Raw genomic sequence first — 27,502 nt, 5'->3', positions numbered from 1 at the left:
TCTCTGCAAACGTTTTGGATAGTTGCTATCACTTTGAAATTTGTCTCTACTTGAGCTTGAGGAGATACCATAAGTTAAACAAAATTTATATAAAAAAAACGGCACGGTAAAAGTTGTTTAAAAATTGCAAAATAGTGCAAAACACTGTTACCTTTCAGAATATACCAAGCAAAGGCTAGTTTGTAAACATTACTATTAGTGATCTAATACCTTAAACCGAAAGAAATTTCCTGATGAAGCTTAATTATCGCGTCACCGCATACAAGTTACCCGGATGTCACACGTCCCCGGAAGTGACCTATCTAAAATGGCGAAAGGTAGTGTATTTGAATTCAGCGTTCAAACGTCTGACAGTGCTTTGTAAATCGCTCTTGACATTGCTTTCTTATTGCAAAATTTTTTTATATAAAACCTACCAACAATGTACGAAACCGAATTCCAAGGTTGTCCGTATTTCTTCCAAATTAGTGGCCGTAAATAAGCCGGTAAATCCGGCGTTGCCACGTGTAAAAAGTGAAATTTGCATGAAATATATATGATTTTACAATAAATTGTATATTACTGCATAATAATCTTGTTACTAGTTGCAGTAAATAACTTGGCAGTTGTGTCAAACTATTGCATACTTTACACAGTGATGGATGCATAACAAATTGTGTCAAAAAAAAGGAAAGAAAATCAGCGTTCGACACTAACGGTGTCCCGGGATCCCGAGGACACCAAAAATCTGCAAGGGATCCTAAAGTTCACAATTTCGGTGTTCCGTCGGGACTCTTGATTTTCAGATAAAATATGATTCTAAAAAAATGAAATTCCCCAGTCTTGTTCGCTCAAACATCGCTCTTTTGCTAAGCAAAGCGTTCAGTTGACCCGAGGTCCCGGGTTTTGACCTGCGAAAATCAAGAAAAACTCGTATTTTACCCGCATAAATTATGGCACGTGCGTCAGCTTGACTCGCGGAAATTTACTTAGATGCGTTCCAAGTTCGATAGTTCTGCCCCCTGTCAATCAAAAGCCCAGTGAATTTCAATATTGTTCGCCAGCACAAGCGGAAATATGGCAGTAGGCGGAGTGTAGTATGTTAATTAGCTACCGACAGATGTCAGTCACGCCACGCGCCAAATGACACGTGCTTATCTCGCGGTTTGTATTTAGTACAATATGCCTTGTCATTATCAAAGGTGTTTATTGATCAATGTTTACATGTTAATTGATAAACAATGCAGCCTTAGATTATCATGTTTGTACCATTATTTGTGTGCACGATACGATTACGTAAGCCGGTCGGCCGTTACGGTCTATAACAAATTTATTATCATTGCTGAGGCTTTGTTTGGGCAAAACAAATTAAATAAGCAGAAATTATACGTGGTATGATGAGAAAATAAAGTTAAAACAGTTATCTTTTCAAGAGCTTTAACTGTTACTTTTGTTTTTCGTATTTGTCTCTCGTTTTCTAGACCGACAATTTCGAACATTTTTATCATTTCTTACAAGATTTTTCTAGTACAAACTAAAATAAAAAGCCAATAAAACGTCTGCATTTACGAAAAATATGATCACTGTTGCCAAAGCAGCTCTTATTTAGAAGAATTTGCTGATAATAAAAGCATGCAAACACTAAACCCCACCCACTTTTAGGCAATGTGCAAAATAAAACAACTAAAATGAAATGTTTAAGAAAATCTGTTATAACCAATGTCCTAGTTGTAGATAAAGTCTGGGAGTTGCATTAATAAGGCCTAAAAAATCTTTGCATCTGGTAACATGCTAAAAAAATTAGGGTAGGTAGGTCGGAACATTTTTTTTTTTTGAATTTTTTTTAGCTCACCTGTCACAAAGTGACAAGGTGAGCTTTTGTGATCGCGCAGCGTCCGTCGTCCGTCCGTGCGTAAACTTTTGATTGTGACCACTCTAGAGGTCACATTTTTCATGGGATCTTTATGAAAGTTAGTCAGAATGTTCACCTTGATGATATCTAGGTCAAGTTCGAAACTGGGTCACATGCGGTCAAAAACTAGGTCAGTATGTCTAAAAATAGAAAAACCTTGTGACCTCTCTAGAGGCCATATATTTCACAAAATCTTCATGAAAATTGCTCAGAATGTTCACCTTGATGATATCTAGGTCCAGTTTGAAACTGGGTCACGTGCCTTCAAAAACTAGGTCAGTAGGTCAAATAATAGAAAAACCGTGTGACCTCTCTAAAGGCCATATTTTTCATGGGATTTTTATGAAAGTTGGTCAGAATGTTCACCTTGATGATATCTAGGTCAAGTTCGAAACTGGGTCACGTGCCGTCAAAAACTAGGTCAGTAGGTCTAAAAATAGAAAAACCTTGTAACCTCTCTAGGGGCCATATATTTCACAAGATCTTCATGAAAATTGGTCAGAATGTTCATCTTGATGATATCTAGGTCAGGTTTGAAACTGGGTCACATGCCATCAAAAACTAGGTCAGTAGGTCAAATAATAGAAAAACCTTGTGACCTCTCTAAAGGCCATATTTTTCATGGGATCTGTATGAAAGTTGGTCTGAATGTTCATCTTGATGATATCTAGATCAAGTTCGAAACTGGGTCACATGCGGTCAAATACTAGGTCAGTAGGTCTAAAAATAGAAAAACCTTGTCACCTCTCTAGAGGCCAAATTTGTGACTGGATCTTCATAAAAATTGGTCAGAATGTTCATATTGATGATATCTAGGTCAAGTTCGAAAGTGGGTCACATGTCGTCAAAAAGTAGGTCAGTAGGTCAAGTAATGAAAAAACCTTGTGACCTCTCTAGAGGTCATATTTTTTATGGGATCTGTATGAAAGTTGGTCTGAATGCTTATCTTGATGATATATAGGTCAGGTTTGAAACTGGGTCATCTGCGATCTAAAACTAGGTCAGTAGGTCTTAAAATCGAAAAACCTTGTGACCTCTCTAGAGGCCATACCCTTGAATGGATCTTCATGAAAATTGGTCCGAATGTTCACCTTGATAATATCTAGGTCAAGTTTGAAACTGGGTCACGTGCCCTCAAAAACTAGGTCAGTAGGTCAAATAATAAAAAAGCCTTGTGACCTCTCTAGAGGTCATACTTTTCATGGGATCTGTATGAAAGTTGGTCTGAATGTTCATCTTTATGATATCTAGATCAAGTTTGAAACTGGGTCAACTGCGGTCAAAAACTAGGTCATTGGGTCTAAAATTTGAAAAATCTTTTGACCTCTCTAGAGGCCATAGTTTTCAATGGATCTTCATGAAAATTGGTCAGAATTTTTATCTTGATGATATCTAGGTCTAGCTCAAAACTGGGTCACATGAGCTCAAAAACTAGGTCACTTTGTCAAATAATAGAAAAAACGATGTCATACTCAAAACTGGGTCATGCGGGAACAGGTGAGCGATTCAGGACCATCATGGTCCTCTTGTTTATTTAAGGGAGACTTCGGAATTTTTTTTTATGTCAAAAAAATGATTACTAATAAGGGGGTTATAAGGGGGAATGAACTAGGCGGCATACATTTAGACGAACTACAACAAATGACAGAGGAGTGCGATGGTAGTGAAGATGAGGGGGAAGAGGACTTGGACAGAAATGACATTATTCTTTTACAGCAAAAGTCATACAAGCTATTGTTGTCATTGATGTAAAATGGAAATAAAGTGGAAATAAAATACATGTAGTACTGTAAACAGTTGTGTTTGTTAGATTTTAGTTTTTTCATGTTCTTACCACATTTTGTTATCAGGGACTCCAAATTTTCAGCAGGGATTCCTAAATTTCCCAGCAGGTATTCCTTCGGGATACCTGGCAAAAAAGTTAGTGTCGAACGCTGAAAATCTGCAAGTCAGAATTCTTTTTTCTGTGACAGTTGATTTCAGGAAAAGAAGTTTTGACCTAATTGAAATGTACAGCAAGTATTTTAATGCCTAAGTAAATTTCAGGATTTTTTGTGAATAAATGAGTTACAAACTACCAATTGTTTTTTTTCTGCTGATAAAGTAAACCCTTAATTGGCGAGAAAATACCAAGGTCCCTACTGGGTCTCGAACCCTGGCCCATGTGATCTGTAGGAGGACACTAACCATGTCGCGAAAGGGTTAACTCAACGGCAAGGCTGTTAGAAGTGACCTATAAACCTACTATCACTACACTTCATCCCCTTTACTTTTCAGAGCTCACTAGCTCTCCAGAAGAGTCTCGTTGCCATTTAAGTAAACCCTGGGCGAAAAAATACCAAGGTCCCTGCTGGGCTCGAACTCCGGACCTCATGATCTGTAGGCGGACACTAACCATATCGCTAAAGGGTTAACCCATCAGCACGGCTGTTGGAAGTGGCCTATTAACCATCACAAACTGATTTGGGATATTTTTACAGGCTTCATGAAAGTTTTGAGCACAGGGTTTTTTCTACCTAATTTGGGAACATAGCCTATACCCCCAAAATTGGGAATTTTGACATGTAAATGTTCCAAATTGGGAAATATTTAGTCCCACAGGATATAGTAAGGATGTGTTTAAGCACTTTCTCATACACTTGTTTTACATTGTACACCCTCTTTAACATACTTCCATTACAATATTGTCCATAATTTGGTCAATGTTTGTGCAATTTTGATGAAATTTTTTTCAGAATGTAGATTGGGAATTTTTGCACTTATTTTGGGGAAAATACATACTTTTTGGCATTGGGAATATAGCCGAATAACGGCTATAAAAACGGCCGAAAAAAAACCCTGGAGCAGGTCTTACAACTTAACGCAACGTCCTAGACTGGATGTTGAAGATTTCCATCAAAAGTTTTTTGTTCAGACTATTCCATAGGCTGTCATACAAATTCAAAGAATGTTTTCCCTTGATAAAAGAATGTAACAAATGTTTTGACTTGTCATTACTATTCATCTAACAATCATAAACAGTATTATATTATACTACATCTTACAAGATTTTGAGCAATTTTTGATGAATCATCAAAATGGTGGCTATACGTAACAAAAAGTTTATCTAACTGAATGTTAAGCAATCTGCTAAGCAGTTTTGTGAAGCACGTCACAGTTTGGGAAAATTTCATTTTTAAAGTAACCATTGAAATTAAGAGTTGTTAAAAAAGTGACATTTTTTATTTCTAGAAAGAATTGCCACAAAATTTGGTTCAGTAATTTTGTTTTCATTGGTACAGTCTTGGATGAACAGGGGTGTGGAATTCCTATGTCCGACTTGTCCGACTCGGGACTTTTTGACTGCGGACAAGTGAGTTTTCGCATTCCGTTTGTCCGCGGACAAGCACAAATTTTCTGGTTTGAAATGAAAAAAGGAAAGAATAATTTAGGAACGCTTAAGAATTTGATGTACGATACGGATGTTTCACCCGCCAAGAGCCTCTAGATTTCTCCAGTTTTGGGAAAACCATACTTTGTCTAAATTTAGCAGCTCTTTCGCTGCGTTCTGATTGGTTCCCTGTCATGATCTCGCGTGATTTTTGCACACGGTAACTTGTCGAATAGAAACCGGAAACGTAAACAATTATCACAATTTTGGACAAATTTGTTCAACGGTTACAACTTCGTCTGCCAACAAAAATTGAAGTAAATAGTCAAAGCACAAAGAGCTCGCTAGTACGAGTCAGGAAGTTCCATGTTTGTTTTTCTAACAGTCAGAAAGTGTCATGCTTTCTCACATGGGTTCACATGGAATGATGAGCAGTCTTTAGGTATTTCTGTTGAATGTTCAACGGCCTCGCGGACGAACACAAATAAAGTGTCGAAAGCTTATTTTTTGAAACAGCTACAGTATAACACTTTGTTATGTTCGCTTTTGTTACTACTCGTAGATTATTGTCCAAAATAAAGAATAATTTGCATGCTAAAATGTTGAAAATCCGGGCAAGTAAGTTTTGACTGTGGACAAGTAGGTTTTAAAGTCTCATTTGTCCGTGGACAAGTGAAAAATACTGGGATTTCCACACCCCTGATGAAATTCAAAGAAAAAACGAGTTTATTTTTGGGAGTTTTAGATTTAAATGTTGGAAGAATCATGCCGTGGGAAATACGTCTGAAAGAAAACACTTGGTACCATAGGCATTGAATGATTTGGCATATATGTTTTAGTCAATAATGATGCTATCTAGTAGTAAAAAACATCTTAAGAGTAAGACATTCAAGGACACAAATTTAATCCAGCACCCATTGTCTGTTTATTCATTAAAGAAGAGCCCAAGTCTCTTTCTCTGGTCATTTTGGACCAAATATGATACTGCCAAATAGCTGCATGTATGCAGACAACTTGCATTATATTTTTTCAATCCCTAGGAACATAGTTCAGGAGACAGCGATAAATTACTAACCTACACAATGGTCTGAAGAGGAGTGCAGAATATCTATTATGCTCAACTTTGAGATTTTCATCTTTGCTTTCAGGTTCAGTAGTGTTATATCTATTTGCTGTGGCAGTAGTGGGTCAGGCTCTGACACCATCCACATTCCTGACCACTGTTGACAGGGATAGATTGCGATCAGTGTTTGAATCTGCACAGCCATACACAGATGCAGCTAATGCCCACTACTCTATTTTGGGCCTTAAACTCTTGGGTGCCACAATACCCAAGGAGCAGGTAATAAAAATAGAATTTACTTGCTGAGATCTTAAAAATTTGGAGAGTCGCTCATCTGTAGTTGAGGCCATTTTCAGTTGTTTTCTCCTTAGAAAGCTTCTTTCAAATTGTACAATTTTCCATCTTGATAAAAAAACCATACTTGAAAGAAAGGTTAATAAATTCCCATTTTTAAGGACATTGTAAACCATAATAGTGATCAGTACAGAACTATTGAAATATTGTAATTGTACATGCTTTCATCTTATGTAGAGGCATTTTTTTTGCAGGAGAAAAATTGTAAGTAAGGCATCAATTATTTACATGAAATGAAAACTTGTATAGCTCTTTTTAAGGTGAGTAAGCATTCAAAATGATGGTCTGCACATTAAAGATTATTATATACAAGATATTTTGAATTTGAGAAAAGACCATCAATGAATAAAAGGTTCTTTTATTAACTTTTAATTTGAATATACATTTGCTTTGTGCAGGAAGTCTGCAGATCAGTGACTTCTTCAGTGGATGCTAACAGTGTAGCTTCCTGGTTTCATGCCTCCACTGCGGCCAAGGCCCTGTCTGGATGTAAACTGTCAGCAGGAAATGCTGAGAAGGTTCTAAATGCTGCAGTAGCCGAGGACAGCAGTGTGGCCGATATATACTATGCTTACTTTGCATTGAAAAACCTCGGTCTTGCAGGTAATTCGAACAACTGTTGCTTTTTTTGTTCATTAAATCATTGGTTTACCATTTACTGTTTATTGTTTAAGTTGAAAGATATCAGTTCTGTCTTAGTAATATGAACAACTTGAAAATATATTTCCTGTTACACTAGATACAATTTCATGTTTTTCAAATTTGAATTTATAACAAGGTTAGAGTTTCTGTACCAATGTCCACTTTAAATAGAGACATCTTTGGGGAACCCAGATAAGAGACACTAGTTAGTTAAATGTAGAAGAATGTTATTTTATGCTTTTACCTGCTGCACTTTCTTTGTATTTCAGTCAATGTTTTGAGCTGATTGATACTTAATCTCTCCTTTAATTTTCTGAATTACAGTTGATGGAAAGAAAGTTTCTGCAGCGCTTGCAGAGGCATTAAAGAAGGACGATTCTCCATTGAGGTAAATTGTTTTGATTAAATGATTATCGTATGATAAGTATTAAGTAAGGATGAAAGTGCTTTACAAAAATGAAAAAAAATATGATAAAATTATGAAAGTCAGAAATATTTGGATCCAAACACAGCAAAAAAGCAAGAATCTTACGGTTGCTCTGTCGGAGTCACTAGTTTTGATGTCTTTTTCATTTGTTTCTAATTGTATTGCCTCTCATAAACATTGAATTTGCTCTCATTTAACTTGCTATATCTGAATTTACTTGTTCACTTTTGTGCTTGTTTTGTTTGTTTTTTCAGCCACAGTTACGCATTCCGTGTAGTGACGGAGCTGAATTCGGATCTGAATAAGTATTTTGATCTTATAGAAGATGTTGTTGCCCAGGCTGATGAGGTGGATGAAAAATACTTGCAGGTAAAGGTTTTCACTGAAGTAAAGGGTTCACACAGACCTTAGAAAGTTCTTGAACTTGATGCTAATTAATCATTTAAAACTCCCTTGAAAGTGACTTTCACACACAAAATATTGAAAATTAATTGAATTTTGTAAAAATCTGTTTGAATTTCATCTGATACTCCTTAATGAATATTCATTCAGCAGTTTGCCATGTGGAAAGAATAAGAAATGAATATGATTTGAAAGAAAACATCATATTTCATCACCAAGCAGTCCTGGTCTACACAGCATTCTGTGACAACAATTTTTTTGTGATTTACACAGAGTGCATTTCTGCTATTAAATGAGAGACTGTTGAAGAACATAAACCTTGACAAAAAAACTAATTACATGTAGCCTGTCTCTTGACATGTGAAAAGAGAGAAGCATTCCGAAAAAATGACTTTTAGCACAATTTTGCAATGGTTATGTTGTTCTATGAACATGTTTTTTTGTGCCCCCCCCCCCCCCCCCCATTACTGATGGGGGCATATAGATTTGCTCTTGTTTGTCCGAAGTTCGTGACACGCCTAGCTCAAAAAGTATTTGATATGAATTAATGAAACCTTGCAAGAGTCTGTATCATGGTATGAACTTAAGCACCTCCTATTTTTCGTCTGGCTCCGCCCCCTATTTTTAGAGTTCTGGCCCCTGAAATAGTTAAAAATGCACATTTCACCTTGTGACACGCCTAGCTCCAAAAGTGCTTGATATAGATTCATGAAACCTTGCATGAGTCTTAATCATGATATGAACTTGCGCACCTCCTATTTTTCATCTGGGTCCGCCCCCTGTTTCTAGAGTTCTGGCCCCTGAAATAATCAAAAATGCACATTTTCACCTTTTGACATGCCTAGCTCAAAAAGTATTTGATATAAATTGATGAAACCTAGCATGAATCTTTATCATGATATGAACTTGCGCACCTCCTATTTTTCATCTTGGTCCGCCCCCTATTTCTAGAGTTATGGCCCCTGAAATAGTCAAAAAATGCACATTTCACCTTGTGACACGCCTAGCTCCAAAAGTGCTTGATATAAATTGATGAAACCTAGCATGAATCTTTATCATGATATGAACTTGCGCACCTCCTATTTTTCATCTTGGTCCGCCCCCTATTTCTAGAGTTCTGGCCCCTGAAATATTCAAAAATGCACATTTCACCTTGTGACACGCCTAGCTCCAAAAGTGCTTGATATAGATTCATGAAACCTTGCATGAGTCTTAATCATGATATGAACTTGCGCACCTCCTATTTTTCATCTGGGTCCGCCCCCTGTTTCTAGAGTTCTGGCCCCTGAAATAATCAAAAATGCACATTTTCACCTTTTGACATGCCTAGCTCAAAAGTATTTGATATAAATTGATGAAACCTAGCATGAATCTTTATCATGATATGAACTTGCGCACCTCCTATTTTTCATCTTGGTCCGCCCCCTATTTCTAGAGTTATGGCCCCTGAAATAGTCAAAAAATGCACATTTTAACCTAATTATGTGCCTCACTCAAAAAGTATTTTATGTAAATTCATGAAACCTTGCTTCAGTCTTTATCATAATGTGACCTTGCACACTTGGCATTCTTCTTGAGAATTTTAGCTATAATTAGAGTTATGGCCCTTGAAATAGCCAAAATAGTGGATTTTTTGTTTGTGATGCTCATAGCTCAAAAAGTATATGGTATAGAATAATGAATCCATTTCATAATTTATGATGTCTCCCCCAGGAGACATATTGTTTTTGCCCTGTCCGTCCGTCCGTCTGTCCGTCCGTCCGTACGTCACACTTCATTTCCGAGCAATAACTGGAGAACCATTTGACCTAGAACCTTCAAACTTCATAGGGTTGTAGGGCTGCTGTAGTAGACGACCCCTATTGATTTTGGGGTCACTCCGTCAAAGGTCAAGGTCACAGGGGCCTGAACATTAAAAACCATTTCCGATCAATAACTAGAGAACCACTTGACCCAGAATGTTGAAACTTCATAGGATGATTGGCCATGATGAGTAGATGACCCCTATTGATTTTGGGGTCACTCCGTCAAAGGTCAAGGTCACAGGGGCCTGAACATTGAAAACCATTTCCGATCAATAACTTGAGAACCACTTGACCCAGAATGTTGAAACTTCATAGGATGATTGGTCATGAAGAGTAGATGACCCCTATTGATTTTGGGGTCACTCCGTCAAAGGTCAAGGTCACAGGGGCCTGAACATTAAAAACCATTTCCGATCAATAACTAGAGAACCACTTGACCCAGAATGTTGAAACTTCATAGGATGATTGGCCATGAAGAGTAGATGACCCCTATTGATTTTGGGGTCACTCCGTCAAAGGTCAAGGTCACAGGGGCCTGAACATTGAAAACCATTTCCGATCAATAACTAGAGAACCACTTGACCCAGAATGTTGAAACTTCATAGGATGATTGGCCATGAAGAGTAGATGACCCCTATTGATTTTGGGGTCACTCCGTCAAAGGTCAAGGTCACAGGGGCCTGAACATTGAAAACCATTTCCGATCAATAACTAGAGAACCACTTGACCCAGAATGTTGAAACTTCATAGGATGATTGATAATGAAGAGTAGATGACCCCTATTGATTTTGGGGTCACTCCATCAAAGGTCAAGGTCACAGGGGCCTGAACATGGAAAACCATTTCCGATCAATAACTAGAGAACCACTTGACCCAGAATGTTGAAACTTAATAGGATGATTGTACATGCAAAGTAGATGACCCCTATTGATTTTGGGGTCACTCCATTAAAGGTCAAGGTCACAGGGGCCTGAACATTGAAAACCATTTCCGGTCAATAACTTGAGAACCACTTGACCCAGAATGTTGAAACTTAATAGGATGATTGCTCATGCAGAGTAGATGACCCCTATTGATTTTGGGGTCACTCCATTAAAGGTCAAGGTCACAGGGGCCTGAACATTGAAAACCATTTCCGGTCAATAACTTGAGAACCACTTGACCCAGAATGTTGAAACTTAATAGGATGATTGCTCATGCAGAGTAGATGAACCCTAACAATTTTGGGGTCACTCTGTGAAAGGTCAAGGTCACAGGGGCCTGAACATGGAAAACCATTTCCAATCAATAACTTGAGAACCTCTTGACCCAGAATGTTGAAACTTCATAGGATGATTGTTCATGCAGAGTAAATGACCCCTAATGTTTTTGGGGTCACTCCGTTAAAGGTCAAGGTCACAGAGGCCTGAACATTGATAACCAGTTCATATCAATAACTTGAGAACCACTTGACCCAGAATGTTGAAACTTCATAGGATGATTGAACATGCAGAGTAGATGACCCCTATTGATTTTGGGGTCAGTCTATTAAAGGTCAAGGTCACAGTGGCCTGTTCATGTAAAATCATTTTTTTGGAAATAACTTGAGAACCACTTGACCTACAATGTTGAAACTTAATAGGATGATTGGAAATGTAGAATTGGAAAGAGTAGATGACCCCTACTTATTTTGAGGTCACTTGATCAAAGGTCAAGGTCACAGGAGCCTGAACAGTGACTTGAGAACCACTAGGCCAAGAGTGTTGAAATTTAGCGGGATGACTGGACATGCCAAGTAGATGATCCCTATTGCAGCCAACCATCAGTGTCTCTTTGACTTTCGCTCCTGACCCCTATTAACTTCTTGCCTATAGGACTTTGCATTGGGGGAGACATGCGCTTTTTTACAAAAGCATTTTCTAGTTTTTTTTTAGGCTATACCCCATTAAGACTGCAAACATTTGAATGATTTCCCCTTATTTGTGACAAATGTACCAGTGGGGGGCACACCCTGTGTCCTACAGACACATTCTAGTTTTATATTTAAATTGTACAGTAAATGATGGAAAGAATTAGTTTGAAGTTGTCTGGAATAAGATTTCAAGACATTGTTTGAATAGCCTTTGATTAAATTTGTGTTTCAGTTTGAAGGTGGATTATTTGTCACTGCCTTTGTTGTGGATAGCTCCTATTCCCTTGCAGGAAAAGTTGGAAAAGCCCCAACCATTTCTCAGGTAGGTTGTCTTCCTTTCTTTTGATTTAAGCAACTAACTGGTACAATCTGAATCAAACGGAACAAGGTTAATGTAGTTGTGTGAAGTTGGTTAGTTGGATTAAGACTGAAACAAATTTTAACATAAAATGTTAATATACATAGGATCAGTCCTCAGTCCCAAATACTCAGTAGCTCAAACTTCAAGTGAAGGAGCATTTATTCAAGATAACCAAAATTTGACTTAATATGATACTTTGTTCACATGTTTTCGGTCCTAATTAAATATGATACTTTGTTCATATGTTTTCGGGACCGGGCTTGAAAATGTCTCTGAGATGGTTGGAATTTTGAGATAAGCAAGTTGGAGATAACAAGTTCCCACTTTATTTTTAGACATACATATTGATTATAAACTTCCTTTTCCCAGCAGCATGTTTTCGCATCACAGAAAGCATTTGAAATGTGCATTTTTTGTGTTTTACAGGATAAAGTACTGAAGTTCTCCAACTACTTTTTGAGTCGTAAACATGTCCATCAACTCAAGTCAGCATATGCTCTTCTGTCAGCTGTCAACACACTCACAGCTAATAAGGTAAAAACATCTGGTACATGTATTCAGTAGAAGTACAGAGTTATTTCTGAAACTTATTAGGAAATAAACTGTAAAATTCGGTCTTAGGAGATTGTGTTGTGCTTCTCACAGTTAACTGATGACCAAGGTGGAGTTAGCAGAAACAGGTAAAACAAACCCATTATACAAAAGATGATACATGTAACTGTATATATTTAAAAGCAATGAGGAACAACAATACATTCAGGGGGCCTCTATGGCCAAGTGTTTGAGTCACTGGCTTCAAATCATGTCTGTCACTGCTGTGGATTTTAAACCCATAATGGGGTGAAGAATTATTTCATGTGAGGAAGCCATCCAGCTGGCTTACAGAAGGGTTTTGGATCTACACACATGCTCGCCTGTGTGTAGAGGGGCACCTGGGGATCTTCCTCCACCACGAAAGCTGGAAATTCATTATATGAACTGTAATTGTTTTGGTGTGACTTTAAAACGACCCAAAACAAAACCTGACTAACAATAGATTCCATCTTATAGAAATTTCACACAGTTTGAAATTTGAATTAAATCATGTTAAACATTTCTAGATGTAAAGTATTAAAAAGGTTTTCAGAGAAATTTTGTGGTTTTACTGTGAAACATTTCTTGAATGTATAAGTTGTTAAGGTTTGTGAAGAAACATACGACACTGTGTTTATTTTTCAATTTTCAGTTCCATGTACCAGTTGCTGTTACTCTCGCCACCTCAGTGTCTGTGAGCTCATCTAAACCAGTCGTACAGGTACATACGATTGTTCTCTAACAACCTATTGGCAAAATTTAAATTTACCTCTGGGTTCTTTGACAGTTGGACATAACTCATATCATGATTCTGCTTAATTAAAGCCTTTCTGTGCATTACAGTTACTTATGTCAAAAGCATTGACAATAGAAGAATAGAAATCCATGAACTTGGTGTAACTCAACAGATTACATATATTGGCTGAAGTTCTGTTGAAAAAATTGAATGATGTCATAAGAAATTACCCTGAAAAAAAATCTCGGGAATTGTAAAATTTGTATTCACTACTTATGCAGGTGAGAGTAACAAACTTGATGGGTGGCAGTCTAGGTAAATTGACTGTGACAGCAGACAGTGCGAAAAACCTTGGTGACCAGTCTGTTGTTGTGAGCAAGAAACAGCTCAAAGCTACCAAGGAGGAGTAAGTGCATTGTTTTCAGGTTTAAAAAGCTCTTCACAACTTATTGCAATTTAAAATACTTTGACTTAAATTATCCACATAATCTTTATTGTGTATTGTGTTAGCTTGGTAACTGGGTGTATAATTTTTAGTTGTAATTTTAATAGCTTATTTGATTGCTTTTTTATGCCCCCGAAGGGAGGCATATAGTTTTTGAACCGTCTGTCGGTCTGTCAGTCTGTCTGTCGGTCTGTCAGTCTGTCCGCAATTTTCGTGTCCGGTCCATATCTTTGTCATCGATGGATGGATTTTCAAATAACTTGGCATGAATGTGTACCACAGTAAGACGACGTGTCGCGCGCAAGACCCAGGTCCGTAGCTCAAAGGTCAAGGTCACACTTAGACATTAAAGGTCATTTTTCATGATAGTGCATTCGTGTCCGGTCCATATCTTTGTCATCCATGGATGGATTTTCAAATAACTTGGCATGAATGTGTACCACAGTAAGATGACGTGTCGCGCGCAAGACCCAGGTCCGTAGCTCAAAGGTCAAGGTCACACTTAGACGTTAAAGGTCATTTTTCATGATAGTGCATTCGTGTCCGGTCCATATTTTTGTCATCCATGGATGGATTTTCAAATAACTTGGCATGAATGTGTACCACAGTAAGACGACGTGTCATGCGCAAGACCCAGGTCCGTAGCTCAAAGGTCAAGGTCACACTTAGACGTTAAAGGTCATATTTCATGATAGTGCATTGATGGGCGTGTCCGGTCCATATCTTTGTCATTCATGCATGGATTTTGAAATTATTGGGCATGAATGTGTACTACAGTAAGACGACGTGTCGCGCGCAAGACCCAGGTCCGTAGGTCAAAGGTCCTAAACTCTAACATCGGCCATAACTATTCATTCAAAGTGCCATCGGGGGCATGTGTCATCCTATGGAGACAGCTCTTGTTATTTTTTTTTTTTTTTTTTCTGAAAAAAATTTAAGATTGTATTATTGGAGTGGTCTCCAGACTGAACTTTGAGACCTTGACATTGCTGATAGGTTCATTTATCAGAAAGAGTATGAGAGTCTCAGTTCACCGTGACTGTAAGTGCAGCTTAATTATGTTTTGGTTAAACTTTTATTTTTGATTTCTGTAGTTCCCTGTTTGAAATGGACTTTATGGCCAACAAACCATCAAGTGGCTTCTACAAGGTAACAATCAGTGTTGAGCCGCAGAAAGCTGACAGTCGCTTAATAGGTACAACAGGGGCCTCCGTGACTGTCAAGGTTACCGCTCAAGTCTCTCTTGAAGGTGTTGAAATCGGAGTCGCAGACAAGGACCAGGGTTCAGCTCCCAAACCTACAAGGTACTTTGTTTGATTTGTATGTCTGATAAAATTATATAACCAGGGTAGTCTCTTGTTTACACGGTGCAGTAGCTGATGCTTTATGCATTTGAATTTCTTTAACGAGCAACCCACATTAAAATCAAATAACCTCTAGTGTTATCATCATAACTTGAAATATATATGTTGGTTGTAAAGTGCCTATAAATTTAGGGGTAGTGCAGCTTTGTACTTTTGTAAATATGTTTTGAAATTTAAAAAAAAAAAAACCATTGAAAATTGGACTATTGTGTACCAGTAAGCATTGTTTGGTGTTTCTAGCTAGTTTGTGCATGCTGTTGGACACTCCAGATGTTCCTTCACCATTAAATGCAAATATTCCATATGACCAAATCTGATTGTTTGGCTTCAACTCCAACACAATAAAATTCTTTTATAATGATTCTTTTGCTGTTTGTGACAACTGCAATACTTAAATATTCTGTCATTTACAAACAGGGTTCAGTACCCACAGAAAGTAGGTGCCACCCTGGAAGCAGATTTCCACCAGAAGCTGATCATGAAGTTTACGTTGAAAGATAAAACGTCTGGCAATTCTTTCAAGGCCCATCAAACATTCGTCAAGTTGACAAACGTAGACTCTAAACAGGAGATCATATTTGTTGCCGAGGCTGATTCCAGCAATGTGAACAAGTTTGATTTGGTAAGGCCTACTTAATTTTATTGAAGATAATTTGAAGCTAGTTATGTCACAAATGTTTCTCCCAAACCTGTGATAGTTCAAGAAACTCCACTGTGAAATTATTGATCATAAGAGACTATCAGTCACATCTAGTAGCTGCATGAATTCATGTAATTATATCCAAATGAAAAAAAAAATAAAGATTATCTGAAATCCAGAAATTCATGTCTGCATGAAAAAACTGCTTTAGATAAAGCGACAAAATTTCAGAAAGTTTCAAAATATTATGTTTTGTTACTTCCATAGTTTTGAGCATATGCTGTTTCTTCTTAAATTCATTTATTTAATCAGTAAAGGAACAAAATGGGGAAAAAAAGAGAAGTTCCTTAAATAGGTGAGATAGCTATTAGTGGCCTGCTGTATAAGTGAATAAAATAGAAGTTTGTTAGGCTTGGATATTAAATATTTTCGTTGTTACTTTCCAGAATGTTGGAGGAAGTGCTAAAGATTTTGGCTACAAGTCCGGCAAATACAATGTAGAGCTGATTGTTGGTGATGCCGTTATTGAGAATCCTATCTCATGGACAGTGGTGAGCGTCATGTCTGTCTTTATTTTAAAGACACAAGTGTAGGTCATGCTGGTTCTATTTTGCCCATGTTCTGTATTAAGGCCAAGTTCGCTGTAGTTGAGAAATCTTGAGCTTCAGTTTTAGGCAACAGGAAGAGGAAATAATCCTACTTTGGAGACACAGTTATTGTGTCCTGGTTCTTTTTTCTAAGAGAAGGTGTTTTGGTCTGTTTTTGGTGTGGAAAGCACTTTATTTTGGACAAAGAGAAATAAAAATCCTGATATGAAGAAAAATTAAGAGAAAAACAGCACGAGTAGAAAAGGATTTTCTGAGTGGAAGAGGCTGAAATGGTGTAATGTATTTCTTAGTAAAAGAGTCTGTAAAGCTTCTCCCTCACAGGTCGTTTAAAATTGTTGCATTTCTAATTTCTGTTTACATTGTCATTTTGTAGACACATTTCTGTGGTTAGAATGCCTCCGTGGCCGAGCGGTTAAGGTCCCTGGCTTCAAATCACTTGCCCCTCATGGATGGTAGACGGATAGCTCAGTGGTTTGCACACTGGCCTTCCAGTCCTGAGGTCGGGGGTTCGATCCCCGGCAACTACTCGGGAATTTTCAGAAACGCTTTTCAGTGTTTCCCACCCAACTAGAGGTGTACTGGTCAGGAACCCAGGCAATCCTTGCGTGTATCAGTGTTATACACTGGGCACGTTAAAGAACCAGGCTGTCTATTCGAAACGAGCTAGGCTAAGTTAGCCGGACAAGCCTGTATCTGATTTCTGATCTCTCTGTCATGGGGGCTTTGTCTCACTCTGTCCCTCTGGTCAGATCGCTCTGTGTCTACTAGTAGAGGATGAATTATGCGCCCTGTGTGGCTGCATTTGAACTATGTAAAGCGCCTTTGAACGTGAAATTGATCATGAAAAGGGCGCTATATAAATCTGGTATAATAATAATAATAATAAAATAATGTGGGTGGGGCATTGAATTCTTCATGTGAGGAAGCTATCCAGAAGGTCGTTGGTTCTACCCAGGTGTCCGCTCATGATGAAATAATGCACGGAGGGGTTTTCCTCCACCATCAAAGCTGGAAAGTCACCATATGACCTATAATTGTGTCGGTGCAACGTTAAACCCAACAAAATAAATAAATAAGAATGAATAGAACACTGTTTAATTTTCAGGCTGATGTAGCTCTGACCTTCCAAGAGGAACCATCTGCTGGCAAGAAAGTAGATCAGTATGCCAAGAAACCAGAAATCAAGGTATGGTACAAGCACCTGTGCTATATTAATAAATGTTTTGACTGTACAGCTTCACATGAAAAAATTGTACTTTCCACTTGAAGTTGAACCTCTTTTTACTGCATTGACCTGGAGACATCCCATTCTGCTTGTTAATTGAGTGTTAAAGATTTTATGTTTCGCATGTTTACAAGCTGACTGGTAAATGAAATGATTATATCCCCAGTGTTTCATCTAATTACAGATACTGTCGGGGGGTAAATTAGAAACATACGTTATTCTGAGTCATTTTCTGTTATGCATTTGTGACATATTTTCTGTGTACTAGTACCAATTTAAAGTTTTTCTGTATTTATCTTGAAGCATATGTTCCGGGAACCAGAGAAGAGACCATCAAAGACGGTGTCACTGGCATTTACAGGATTAGTTCTTGTGCCCTTTGCCATTCTCTTCATTTGTGTAAGTAAACCAGTCTAATTTTAACATAATGAAGTGAAAACATATTAACAAACTTCTTGATTGTAATAGCAGTTTATCGATGATTCCCCCACAAAAAATCAGAGGTATCTAACTCACTTATCATGTTTTTTCATGTTGGGATTTTAAAAAAGTTCTAGTCTTACACAACGAAACATTGCGCTATCAACTCTAAACCGACAAAATGTCATCCCCAAAACTGTTTAGTATCACACACCTGCTGACCAACCCAGCAATTACTAGTAATACTGCATCAGTTTCTATATTTCCCCAAAGCTGTAATTTTCAATGCTTATTTCCCATTTCAAAAGAACTGGTACTGTCTGAAAAATCGGGGGTGGGGGTGGGGGGGGATCACTGATTTAAGTACTTCCATTAGGTAGAAAGTTGAAATGGGGAGATAAATCTTCAGAATAGCGAATAATACACAAATATTTTAGAGACAAAATACTTTTGAAGTGATCACAGTTTAACACTAAAATATATTTTCATTTTTCAGTGGATGAAGATTGGAGTGAACATTTCAAACTTCCCATTCTCCATTAGTGCTGTAGGATTCCATGTCTGCCTTGGTGGTATGTTGAAATTGTTCATGTTTTACAAAAAGTCAACACACTATTCACTATGATAACATTCATGTATTAACTCTACATGAAAGTTTTAACATTGATGGATATACCAGTTACAATGTGATTAGACTTTGACAGACCTTAGTTCAGTTGAGATAACGAATCAAAAGGACTTGCTATAAAGTACGCAATGTAATTGTAATTCAGACTGGTTAAAGGAACATGTTTCTGAGACTAAAGTTATTCCATTTTTATCGTTCCATTTTTATCGAGCCCGCTTGCAGTGAGCTTGACTTAGTTGTCACTTTTGTCTGGTTGGTGTGTGCGTCTGTCCGATTTTGTCCGGACCATAACTTTGATATGCATGGACCAATCTTGTTTATATTTGGCATGAATGTTTTCCATTAATGAGGAGTGTCGTGCGCGAACCCCATGTTCCTATCTCAAAGGTCAAGGTCACAGTTGGAGGTCAAATGTCAAATTGAAGATTGTCCGGAGCATTTCTTCATGCATGGTGGGATTTTAATGTAACTTGGCATGAATGTTCACCATTATGAGACGGAGTGTCATGTGCAAGAACCAGGTCCCTAGGTCTAAGGTCAAGGTCACATGTGACAGCTGGCGGGCTCGACATTCTTCCCGCGGGCATACTTGTTCTTTCATGCTTGGAAGTTGTTATTAATGAAATGTTTAGAGGACTGAAGTTGTGTGACATAGCATTATTATGTCTCCCATACCACTGTGGTGGGAGACATATTGATTTACTCCTGTCTGTGTGTTTGTCTGTCTTATTACAAATCTTGTCCGCACTCTTTTAAATCGAACATTTCTCATCCGATCTTCACCAAACTTAAACAAAATATGTTTGCCAATATGTCCTCGGCCAAGATCGATAACTAGCCAAATCGGCCCAGGCACTTTGGAATTATGGCCCTTGAACCAAAAATACTGATGCCAGTGATACAGGTCTTAGTACATGGTTGACTCAGATACATAATGGAGAAGAAATGCCAATCCAGATGATTAGGCAGTTGTGGGAGACATGCGCTTTTCTCAAAAGTAGCTCTAGTTGAAATTTGATTTTGCATGCTTAGACTTCACATTTCAAATGTTATACATGTATTTGCAAACTCAGCAAGGCATGAATGTGTACTTTTGTGAAAATGTTTCTATTGTCTTCCAGGTAACATTTGATATGAAGACACATTTATGTATACTGTGTTTTTGTTTCAGCTCTGTTTGGTCTGTATTATTTGTACTGGACAACATTGAACATGTTTGAAACTCTGAGATACATCGGCTTGTTAGGAATTCCAACATTTATATTTGGAAATAGATTACTTAGCAGTATAGCCGCCAGAAGGTAAGAGATATCCTGTTATCTGATCAGTCTTTCATTTCTCATTTAGGCAACAACAGTCCATAGACGTTCACAGAGAGAACTACCTATAGTCATGGTGTCCTCTGTGGCCAGTTGGTAAAGGTTGCTGACTTGCATTTACTTGCTTGTATTAAGGCTCTGTGAGCTTTAGCCCTGCTTGTGTTGTCATGTGACGAAATAGTGTTATATAAGAAATCAAATTGAAGGAAAATGGTCTTCGGTCACTTAATTAATGAGCTGTTAGGCACCAGAAGTGGTCATAAAATGACAGCATTTTATCACAGTTTACACAGAGCAAATTTCTGTTAAAGTCCGGTTTTGCAAATAGTTGATAAAAGTTTTTGAGACTACAAGATCTGGGTCCTGAAAAAGTAAAAAAAATCCTTAAAAAGTACTTGAAATTGTCTTGAATGTTCTGTATGAACCATGAATCCAGGTGCTGAATCATGCCTGAAAAAAGTGCCTGGAGCGGCACCTAAGGTCTTCATTCACTTTCACAGCTGGAAAGTTTCCATAAGACCTGATCTGTGTCACTGACTTTAAACCCATATAATTGAATGTGTGTACCATTTAATATTAATATGTAGCCCCATGTGGTTCTGGGACGATCTGTGTATAAAAAGAATTGGAACCACTGCCTTACCCTTGCATGATCATAAGAGGCGACTAATAGGGTCTTTAACACTTGGTTTTGCTGTAACTCTGTGATTCCAGCAGGTATGCAAATTTTGATTCCATACCTCATGTTTTTATTTCGATGTAAATGAGATGCAGGGCCTGCTCTGGGTCAGATTTTCTTTGAGCCAATTGGATGTCGCGGTTGTGGGGTGGGGCGCGGGGCTGTTTTCGGGATGAAAACTTTTGTGAATTTCAAGTGTGAATGGTGCTATGATAGCTATTTTGAGCATTATTTTTGGTTGTTAACTGGGAGAACATAACTATACTGTAACATACTATAACATATATAGCAGATAAGATAAATCAGAGTTTTAACTGTTTCATATAATTTATTTTACAACCATTTCATCACACATAAAATGTTACAACACTTAATACAAACACTAAACAGTTAACAACCAGAACAAAACAATGTTTGTACATGACACACACTACAAAACATTAAGTTCATAAATATATAATAGACAAAACATGATTTACATGACACACAAAACATAAAAACTGCATAAATTGAAAACATCAACTTTAAAACAAAGAAGTGGTTTCACAGTACATAGTTTATAGGCATTTGCAGTACCATAATAAGAAAAATCTGAAATTCTTTAGAGAACAGATCCTTAGTTACAATTTACATCAAAATTCTCCTACTCTTTGCAGAAGCCCAGGCTTTGAAAGCTCTCTTGTAGGGAAAGTCAGCAAGAGGTGGACCATCAATAGACAGATGCATAAGATTTTCAAGAGAAGAAATAGAGAGAGAGTTTCTAAGAGCAGTCTTAATAAGGTTCTGCTTAGAAAAGCCACGTTCACAGTCAGCAGTGGAGACAGGAAGAATAAGAAACCGTTCAGCAGCTTCAGCAGTGGCAGGGTAACTGTGCCTGTTCTTAATTGCTAGATTGGCGCAAGAGACAGAGTCTTTCAAGGTTTTGTTTGAAGTATCAGCTGCAAGTGCCCTTGAATAGCTAACAAAGCTGACAAGCTCGTTCCTTCTCCCCTCAAAGCCTACAGTACCTAGGTACTCTGACACTGCCTCACAGTCTGCACCTACATCTGTAATGGAAGGGTTGAAGAGATTGCTTAGAGCCTTCATGACTACAGAGTCAGCATTATCTGAAAAACGAGAGTGAAGACTGGACACCATGTTGTCAACAAATTTGTCACACACCGACACAGCAACTCGTCTCTGTTCAGCAGAATCTCTAATAGTGTGAGACTGAAACTCAAATGTAAACAGACCATCACCATCCATGGTAGGCTCAGGGGGGCAAGAACCAAGGAAAGCAGAGAGAAAAGTGCCATTCTTCTTTTCCTTCAAGGATTCAAGGGTGGAGATGGTTGATGTGAGGAGAGGTTCAACATCACTGTACATCAGGTTCTTCTGTTGATACATCTTGGAGAGAATGGCAAGTGGTGAAAGAACATCAGACAGAAAGTGTGCAACATACAAAAATTTGTATGTGGCAACAGGTTTGTAGAGAGATAAAGCTTTCCCAGAGTTCTCCTCAAGAAAGCAAGAGAGAAGACTGGAATAGTTGCTGACTATAGCACTAACAGCACCTTCAAAACTGAGCCATCTGGTATGGAACACCTCCTGAAATCTGGTAGAATGCTTCTGAAGGACAGATTGGATAGCAGAGAGAGTAGACATGTTTTTAGGAGAGTTATGGAAGTACTTAAAGACAGAATTGAGGATTTCCTGGAACTTCACAAGGTAAGGAATGGTATCAGCCCCAGTACTACAGCTCAGAGCCAGACGATGGGCGATGCAGTGGGAAGAGAGCACCCCAGGCACAGACTGTTTCAGACGGGTCACCACACCACTCTTAGAGCCAATCATCACAGATGCACCATCGGTGCAAACACCACAAAGGTTTGAAAGATCAAGGCCTTTCTGGGAAAGAAGCTGGAGAACCTTAGAATAGATAGCATCTGCATTTGCCCTGTGCAAACTAGAAATTGCAAGAAAACATGTATTACTTGTAGCAAAATCAAATACATCATAGTCAAGTGATCTTATATACACAATCAGATTCTGTGAAACAGACGTGTCTGTAGATTCGTCAAACATAAGTGAGAACTTTGGTGACTTCAGCAACTTCTGTTGTAGATTCTCGACTAAAACCCCAGCCAGCGCCTCCTGGAACTCACCAATACTACTGTGATGCTCATATGTTGTGTGGGCATCCACTTTAAGGTCACTGATCTGTGAGACTCCCTGGAAAGCAAAAAATGTCTTATTTAACTATTTGTCCCTAATTACAGGAAAAAGTATAATTAATTATAGACATTTATCACAGTGGTTACCTTGATGTTACTTGCAATACAATTTTGAGGTCAGCTTAACACATTAATTTTAACAGATTACTTACAATGCCAATTATTACATGATTTCTTTCATTTAAAGATACATGTTCCATTCCCAGGCTTATGGTTGTGAATTCAAGTAAAGTCATGTCAACAGTTCAACAACTATATATTACAACCTAATACAAGACCAAAAATCATGTAAATTGTTTTTCCTAAAGATACATACACAAAACAATTTTACAGATTAGATTTTTGAATATTTAATATTTACAAAACATACCTGTTTCAGACATAGACCAAAAATCATGTTAATTGTTTTATCTAATGATACACACACAAAAACAATTTTACAGATTAGATTTTTGAAATAAACATATTTACTTAACATACCTGTTTCAGACAGAGATTGTTCAACTCGGGAACCATGGAGTTGGCAAGATCATTTTTCGCTGCAAAATATACATTCTTTAGCGCAGCAGTGATAGCAGCTTCGCTCTTCCCAAGCGCAGTCTGTTGGGCCATTTTCATATTTGAGGACAACTTCTCTGCTGACAAACAGTCTGTATGGTCTGAAAAAGAAAGCAAAAAAAAAATTCTATGAGAATTGCATCTGGAATAGGAAACAAAGTTGCAAATAAAATCTCAGCATGGTGTCTGATCCATACAGGCAGACGTAGATCAACTGATTGCAAATGCACTATATTGATTTGTGCATGTCAGGGCACATATTTAAATGCATAACAGACAGACTGAAGTGCAACATACATACATGTAGTTATGGCTAACACATTTACTTTGTTAAAAAAACAACATAACTTTAAATTTGGTCTTTTAAACAAGAGACTTTCAACTTGAGCAATTGTAATTACATGTACAAAACTCTTAATAAACTATTAACAATACCTTTGCTTCTAGCATGCTTGGTGACAGCATCTTTCTTCATGATTGGGCACCCAGAAGTGAATGTATTTGATTTACTGTGCTTCTTACAAAGGTTGCAGTACATGCATTTAGTTTCAGAATCAAACGTTAACCAAGCATTGCCAGATTTCCAACTATCCAAAAAAGATCTTTCTGTTTTTGATTTTTTAGCAGGAGGATTAATGCCAGAGTCAATTTTACGTTTTGATGCCATGTTTTTCAATTTCAAGCAGAAATGAAATAAGCAAGGAACATCAGTATATATAACTTCAATAATTTACTCGACAATTTGCTCACCAATAAATTACCGATTATCATTATGACAAATAAAGTCAATTACCGAAATTATTTAGAGACAACCACCAACGGTTCCTTTGATTTTGTTTACCGACCCTGTACAAATCAATCTACTCGATAATCTCTTGAAAGGCGCCGCCTGTGATCTTCATTACATTCGACCGCTGTTTGTTTAACGATTATCCGCAATCATAGTCAATTGACGAAGGTGTCATCCTTTTAATTGCCACACAGCTGACAAACTGCGACCATGACCCGCTTCTAAAAATACACAATCAAGTAGACTGTGTCCAACAATTATCTCTCGCTGGAGCGCCTTCGGCAATGTATTGGAAAATCAGTCAGGCGATATTTCAAAGCGAGGTCGAAAACTACCAATTTGGTCTATTTTTAGTACGTAGGTTTTCCCCAAAAGTCCAAAGTCATACTTTTTGACGATTTTCGCCAATCGTAATTTTCTTGAGCCAATTTTCGTTTTCTTGAGCCAATGGCTCAATTGGCGAACGCCAGCGCGAGCCCTGAGATGTGGAACCAAAATTTGTAGTCCTGTTTGGCACCATATAACCTATACTGTGTTGGTGCGCCGTAAAACCCAGATAAATAAATAAATAAATTTAATATGTAGGAATGCTCTCCAATGCATTTAAATAGCTACACTATAAATATATCATAAAATTATTAATTCAGATTAAATTTAGGTATGATTTGTGACATTTATGGAAATTGCAACCTTTCAGAAAGTGTACCTGTTGTGATGTATATCCCGAGTTATGTCCCTTTAGGTAAAAGAAAAGTTGTGTCAGAATTTAAAGCATTTAAACTTTATTTTTGTCTTTTTCAGGAAAGGGGAGAAGTCCTAGGATACAAGAATATTAGCTGGAGTGTATGTGAAGGTCCATGATTAATAAAATAAAAATGTTTTTAAATGTTAGTTTGTTAATCAAATTAAGGCTTGTATTCTGTGTATGCAGAATTTATTGTCTGTGTCCGTAATCACTTTAGTTTTTGCATGGGTGACAAATCAGGAGGGTTTAATTTGTTATTTTCATTCAGAAACTGATGTGAAATTCAGACACAGACCACAGGTTTTGTGTGCATGAAATATCTGCCTATAGCAAAACAGTGAAAATTTGTCCAAAGATATTTGTACTAGCTTCAGCACCTGTGTTGTAAAAGGAAAACTCGGAAACCATAGATATATGAATTGTTTGTTTATAATATAAGTTTACATGTACACAGTTACCATTGGTTAAGGTTGATCTTCAATTTGTTTATACAGTGTACTTTTCTTTGCATTTACATTGGTGATACAGTCTATCTCTTTCTTGAAAATTTGTATAAAAAGAGGTAAATTTCATGACATTTTAATTCAAATCATTTAAAAGCTTTTATTTATGTAGTCATAGAAAATAGAAGTGCTTTATTTTATTAGAATGTACATACATGTTTACCTCTGTTGTTGGTATAAAGTCTTATAAAAATAGATTTATTTAATGCATTATATTAAACTTTTCAAGCATTTATGCTTTAAAAGGTGCAATATTTTATGTCAAAATTGTTACTAGTATACCAAGTGAAGAATTTCAGACCTGACCTGGGCTAAATTTAGTTCCTCTTTCAAGATTTTATGTACATTTTACGTCTACGAAGGATTTTGTTTTCTTTCCTGTTAAGCATTCCAATGTCGAATGTCATGTGAAAACATGCAATAAGTATTTTCTCTCAAGTACTTACAGTGTTTTTGTTATCAACAATATGTGTGAAAATGATGTCATTTTAATCAGATTGTTATTATTAACCTTTAGCCTGCTGGGGGAAAGTACTGCCTTTGCGACCAGTGCAGGCCAAAATCAATCTGCACATTGTTCATATAGGCTAATCTTGATCTGCACTGTTCTCTATTCATTCAGCAAATTTTCTGTGAACACCCCTTCAAATGAAAATGGTACTGTCCAAATTGAATGATGGGCCAGTCCATTTTAGAAATTTAGCAGGGTAAAGGTTTTGTTGTAAATAAAATCAAGAAAAAACATTGAAAGATTTTCTAGACAATATAATGTATATTATTCATTAAAGTTTCTATTTTGGCAGCACTTCAATATTTTCATGAGTAAGAGACAGCAGTGAATGATGATATGTTTTATTCAGAAATCCATGATTCTATTGTGCTACTTGTTTATGAAAGAATGAGAATTCAGATTATAGAAATCTGGTCTGACCATGGCATATCACACACAGTACCCAGTAGGAACTTCTCAAAGATTTTGAAACCAAATTTTTTGTTAAATTATCATGACTGTTGTAATTTTTGTGGGTGAATGTGTTTCAGGTGTGACGGTACATGTTGCTAGGATTATGTGTGTAAATTTAGTATTTCTATTGAAATAAAATTATCTTTATATGTTCACTGCTGTATATTGTTTTGAACTTCCTTTCTGCAGTGCTACAATGCCCGTTAAAGGCCACAAAACTGTATGATTAAGATGATGACCACTTAAGTCTTGTCAGGTTTTAGCCCTCATAGGGCCATGTCAGTGTGTACTTGTAAGGCACCCAGTATAGACTGTAACCAAAGTTCAGCAAATAGAAGCTGATCTTACGTTTATGTCATTAGAACTAGCCTAAGATAATCACTTGCTTGTAGAATCTTGATCTGTATTGACCATAAGTAGTAAAATTGCACCAGGACAGCAAGTTGTCTGTTAAATTAGTGCAGTTTTATTATTCTTTCCAATACGATTGGACTACAAAAAGGTATGCATAATGCAATTATATGGACGAGTAAAGTAGACACGATTTTTGTCGAGCCCGCTGGAGGTGAGCTAGACATAGTTGTCACAATGGTGGTTTGGTGTATTCTGTGCAGCTGTCCGAGATTGACTTGTCCATGGATCAAGGGATTCTTAGGTAACTTGGAACATATGTTTGCCTCAGTGCAAGAACCAGATTGATAGCTTAAAGGTCAAGGTCATACTTTGAGGTCAAAGGTCAAAACCTGTTGCTGCTTTGCTTGTCCGGTCTGTAACTCGGCCATGGATTGAGAGATTCTTAAATACTTTGGCACAAATATTTGCCTCCATTAGATTGTCATGTGCAACAACTAGATTGGTAGCTTAAAAGATAAAGTCATACTTACAG

At 37.4% G+C, this 27,502-nt stretch overlaps 2 protein-coding genes across 2 annotated transcripts; one reads left to right on the top strand and one right to left on the bottom strand.

Annotated features, from left to right (window-relative positions):
- Window positions 1-247: 247 nt before the first annotated feature.
- On the top strand, window positions 248-26,771 carry LOC123539730 (dolichyl-diphosphooligosaccharide--protein glycosyltransferase subunit 2-like). Its single transcript, XM_045324464.2, has 17 exons — window positions 248-317; window positions 6,410-6,603; window positions 7,077-7,281; window positions 7,645-7,708; window positions 8,002-8,116; window positions 12,078-12,167; window positions 12,633-12,740; window positions 13,432-13,500; window positions 13,797-13,921; window positions 15,055-15,264; window positions 15,742-15,946; window positions 16,411-16,515; window positions 17,678-17,758; window positions 18,101-18,196; window positions 18,714-18,789; window positions 20,017-20,146; window positions 25,206-26,771. The coding sequence occupies exons 1-17, from the start codon at window positions 275-277 to the stop codon at window positions 25,222-25,224; spliced, it is 1,935 nt and encodes a 644-aa protein (XP_045180399.2). The 5' UTR covers window positions 248-274; the 3' UTR covers window positions 25,225-26,771.
- On the bottom strand, window positions 20,938-24,607 carry LOC128549733 (E3 SUMO-protein ligase KIAA1586-like). The gene is made up of 3 exons (XM_053527150.1): window positions 24,408-24,607; window positions 23,537-23,715; window positions 20,938-23,054 (listed from the first exon to the last, which is right to left on the bottom strand). Exons 2-3 carry the CDS (start codon window positions 23,672-23,674, stop codon window positions 21,471-21,473), a joined length of 1,722 nt encoding a protein of 573 aa, XP_053383125.1. The 5' UTR covers window positions 23,675-23,715; window positions 24,408-24,607; the 3' UTR covers window positions 20,938-21,470.
- Window positions 26,772-27,502: the final 731 nt, after the last annotated feature.

The sequence above is a fragment of the Mercenaria mercenaria genome, chromosome 16 (genome assembly GCF_021730395.1).
Source record: "Mercenaria mercenaria strain notata chromosome 16, MADL_Memer_1, whole genome shotgun sequence".
NCBI lineage: Eukaryota > Metazoa > Mollusca > Bivalvia > Venerida > Veneridae > Mercenaria > Mercenaria mercenaria.
This window is presented reverse-complemented; position numbering and strand designations above follow the sequence as displayed.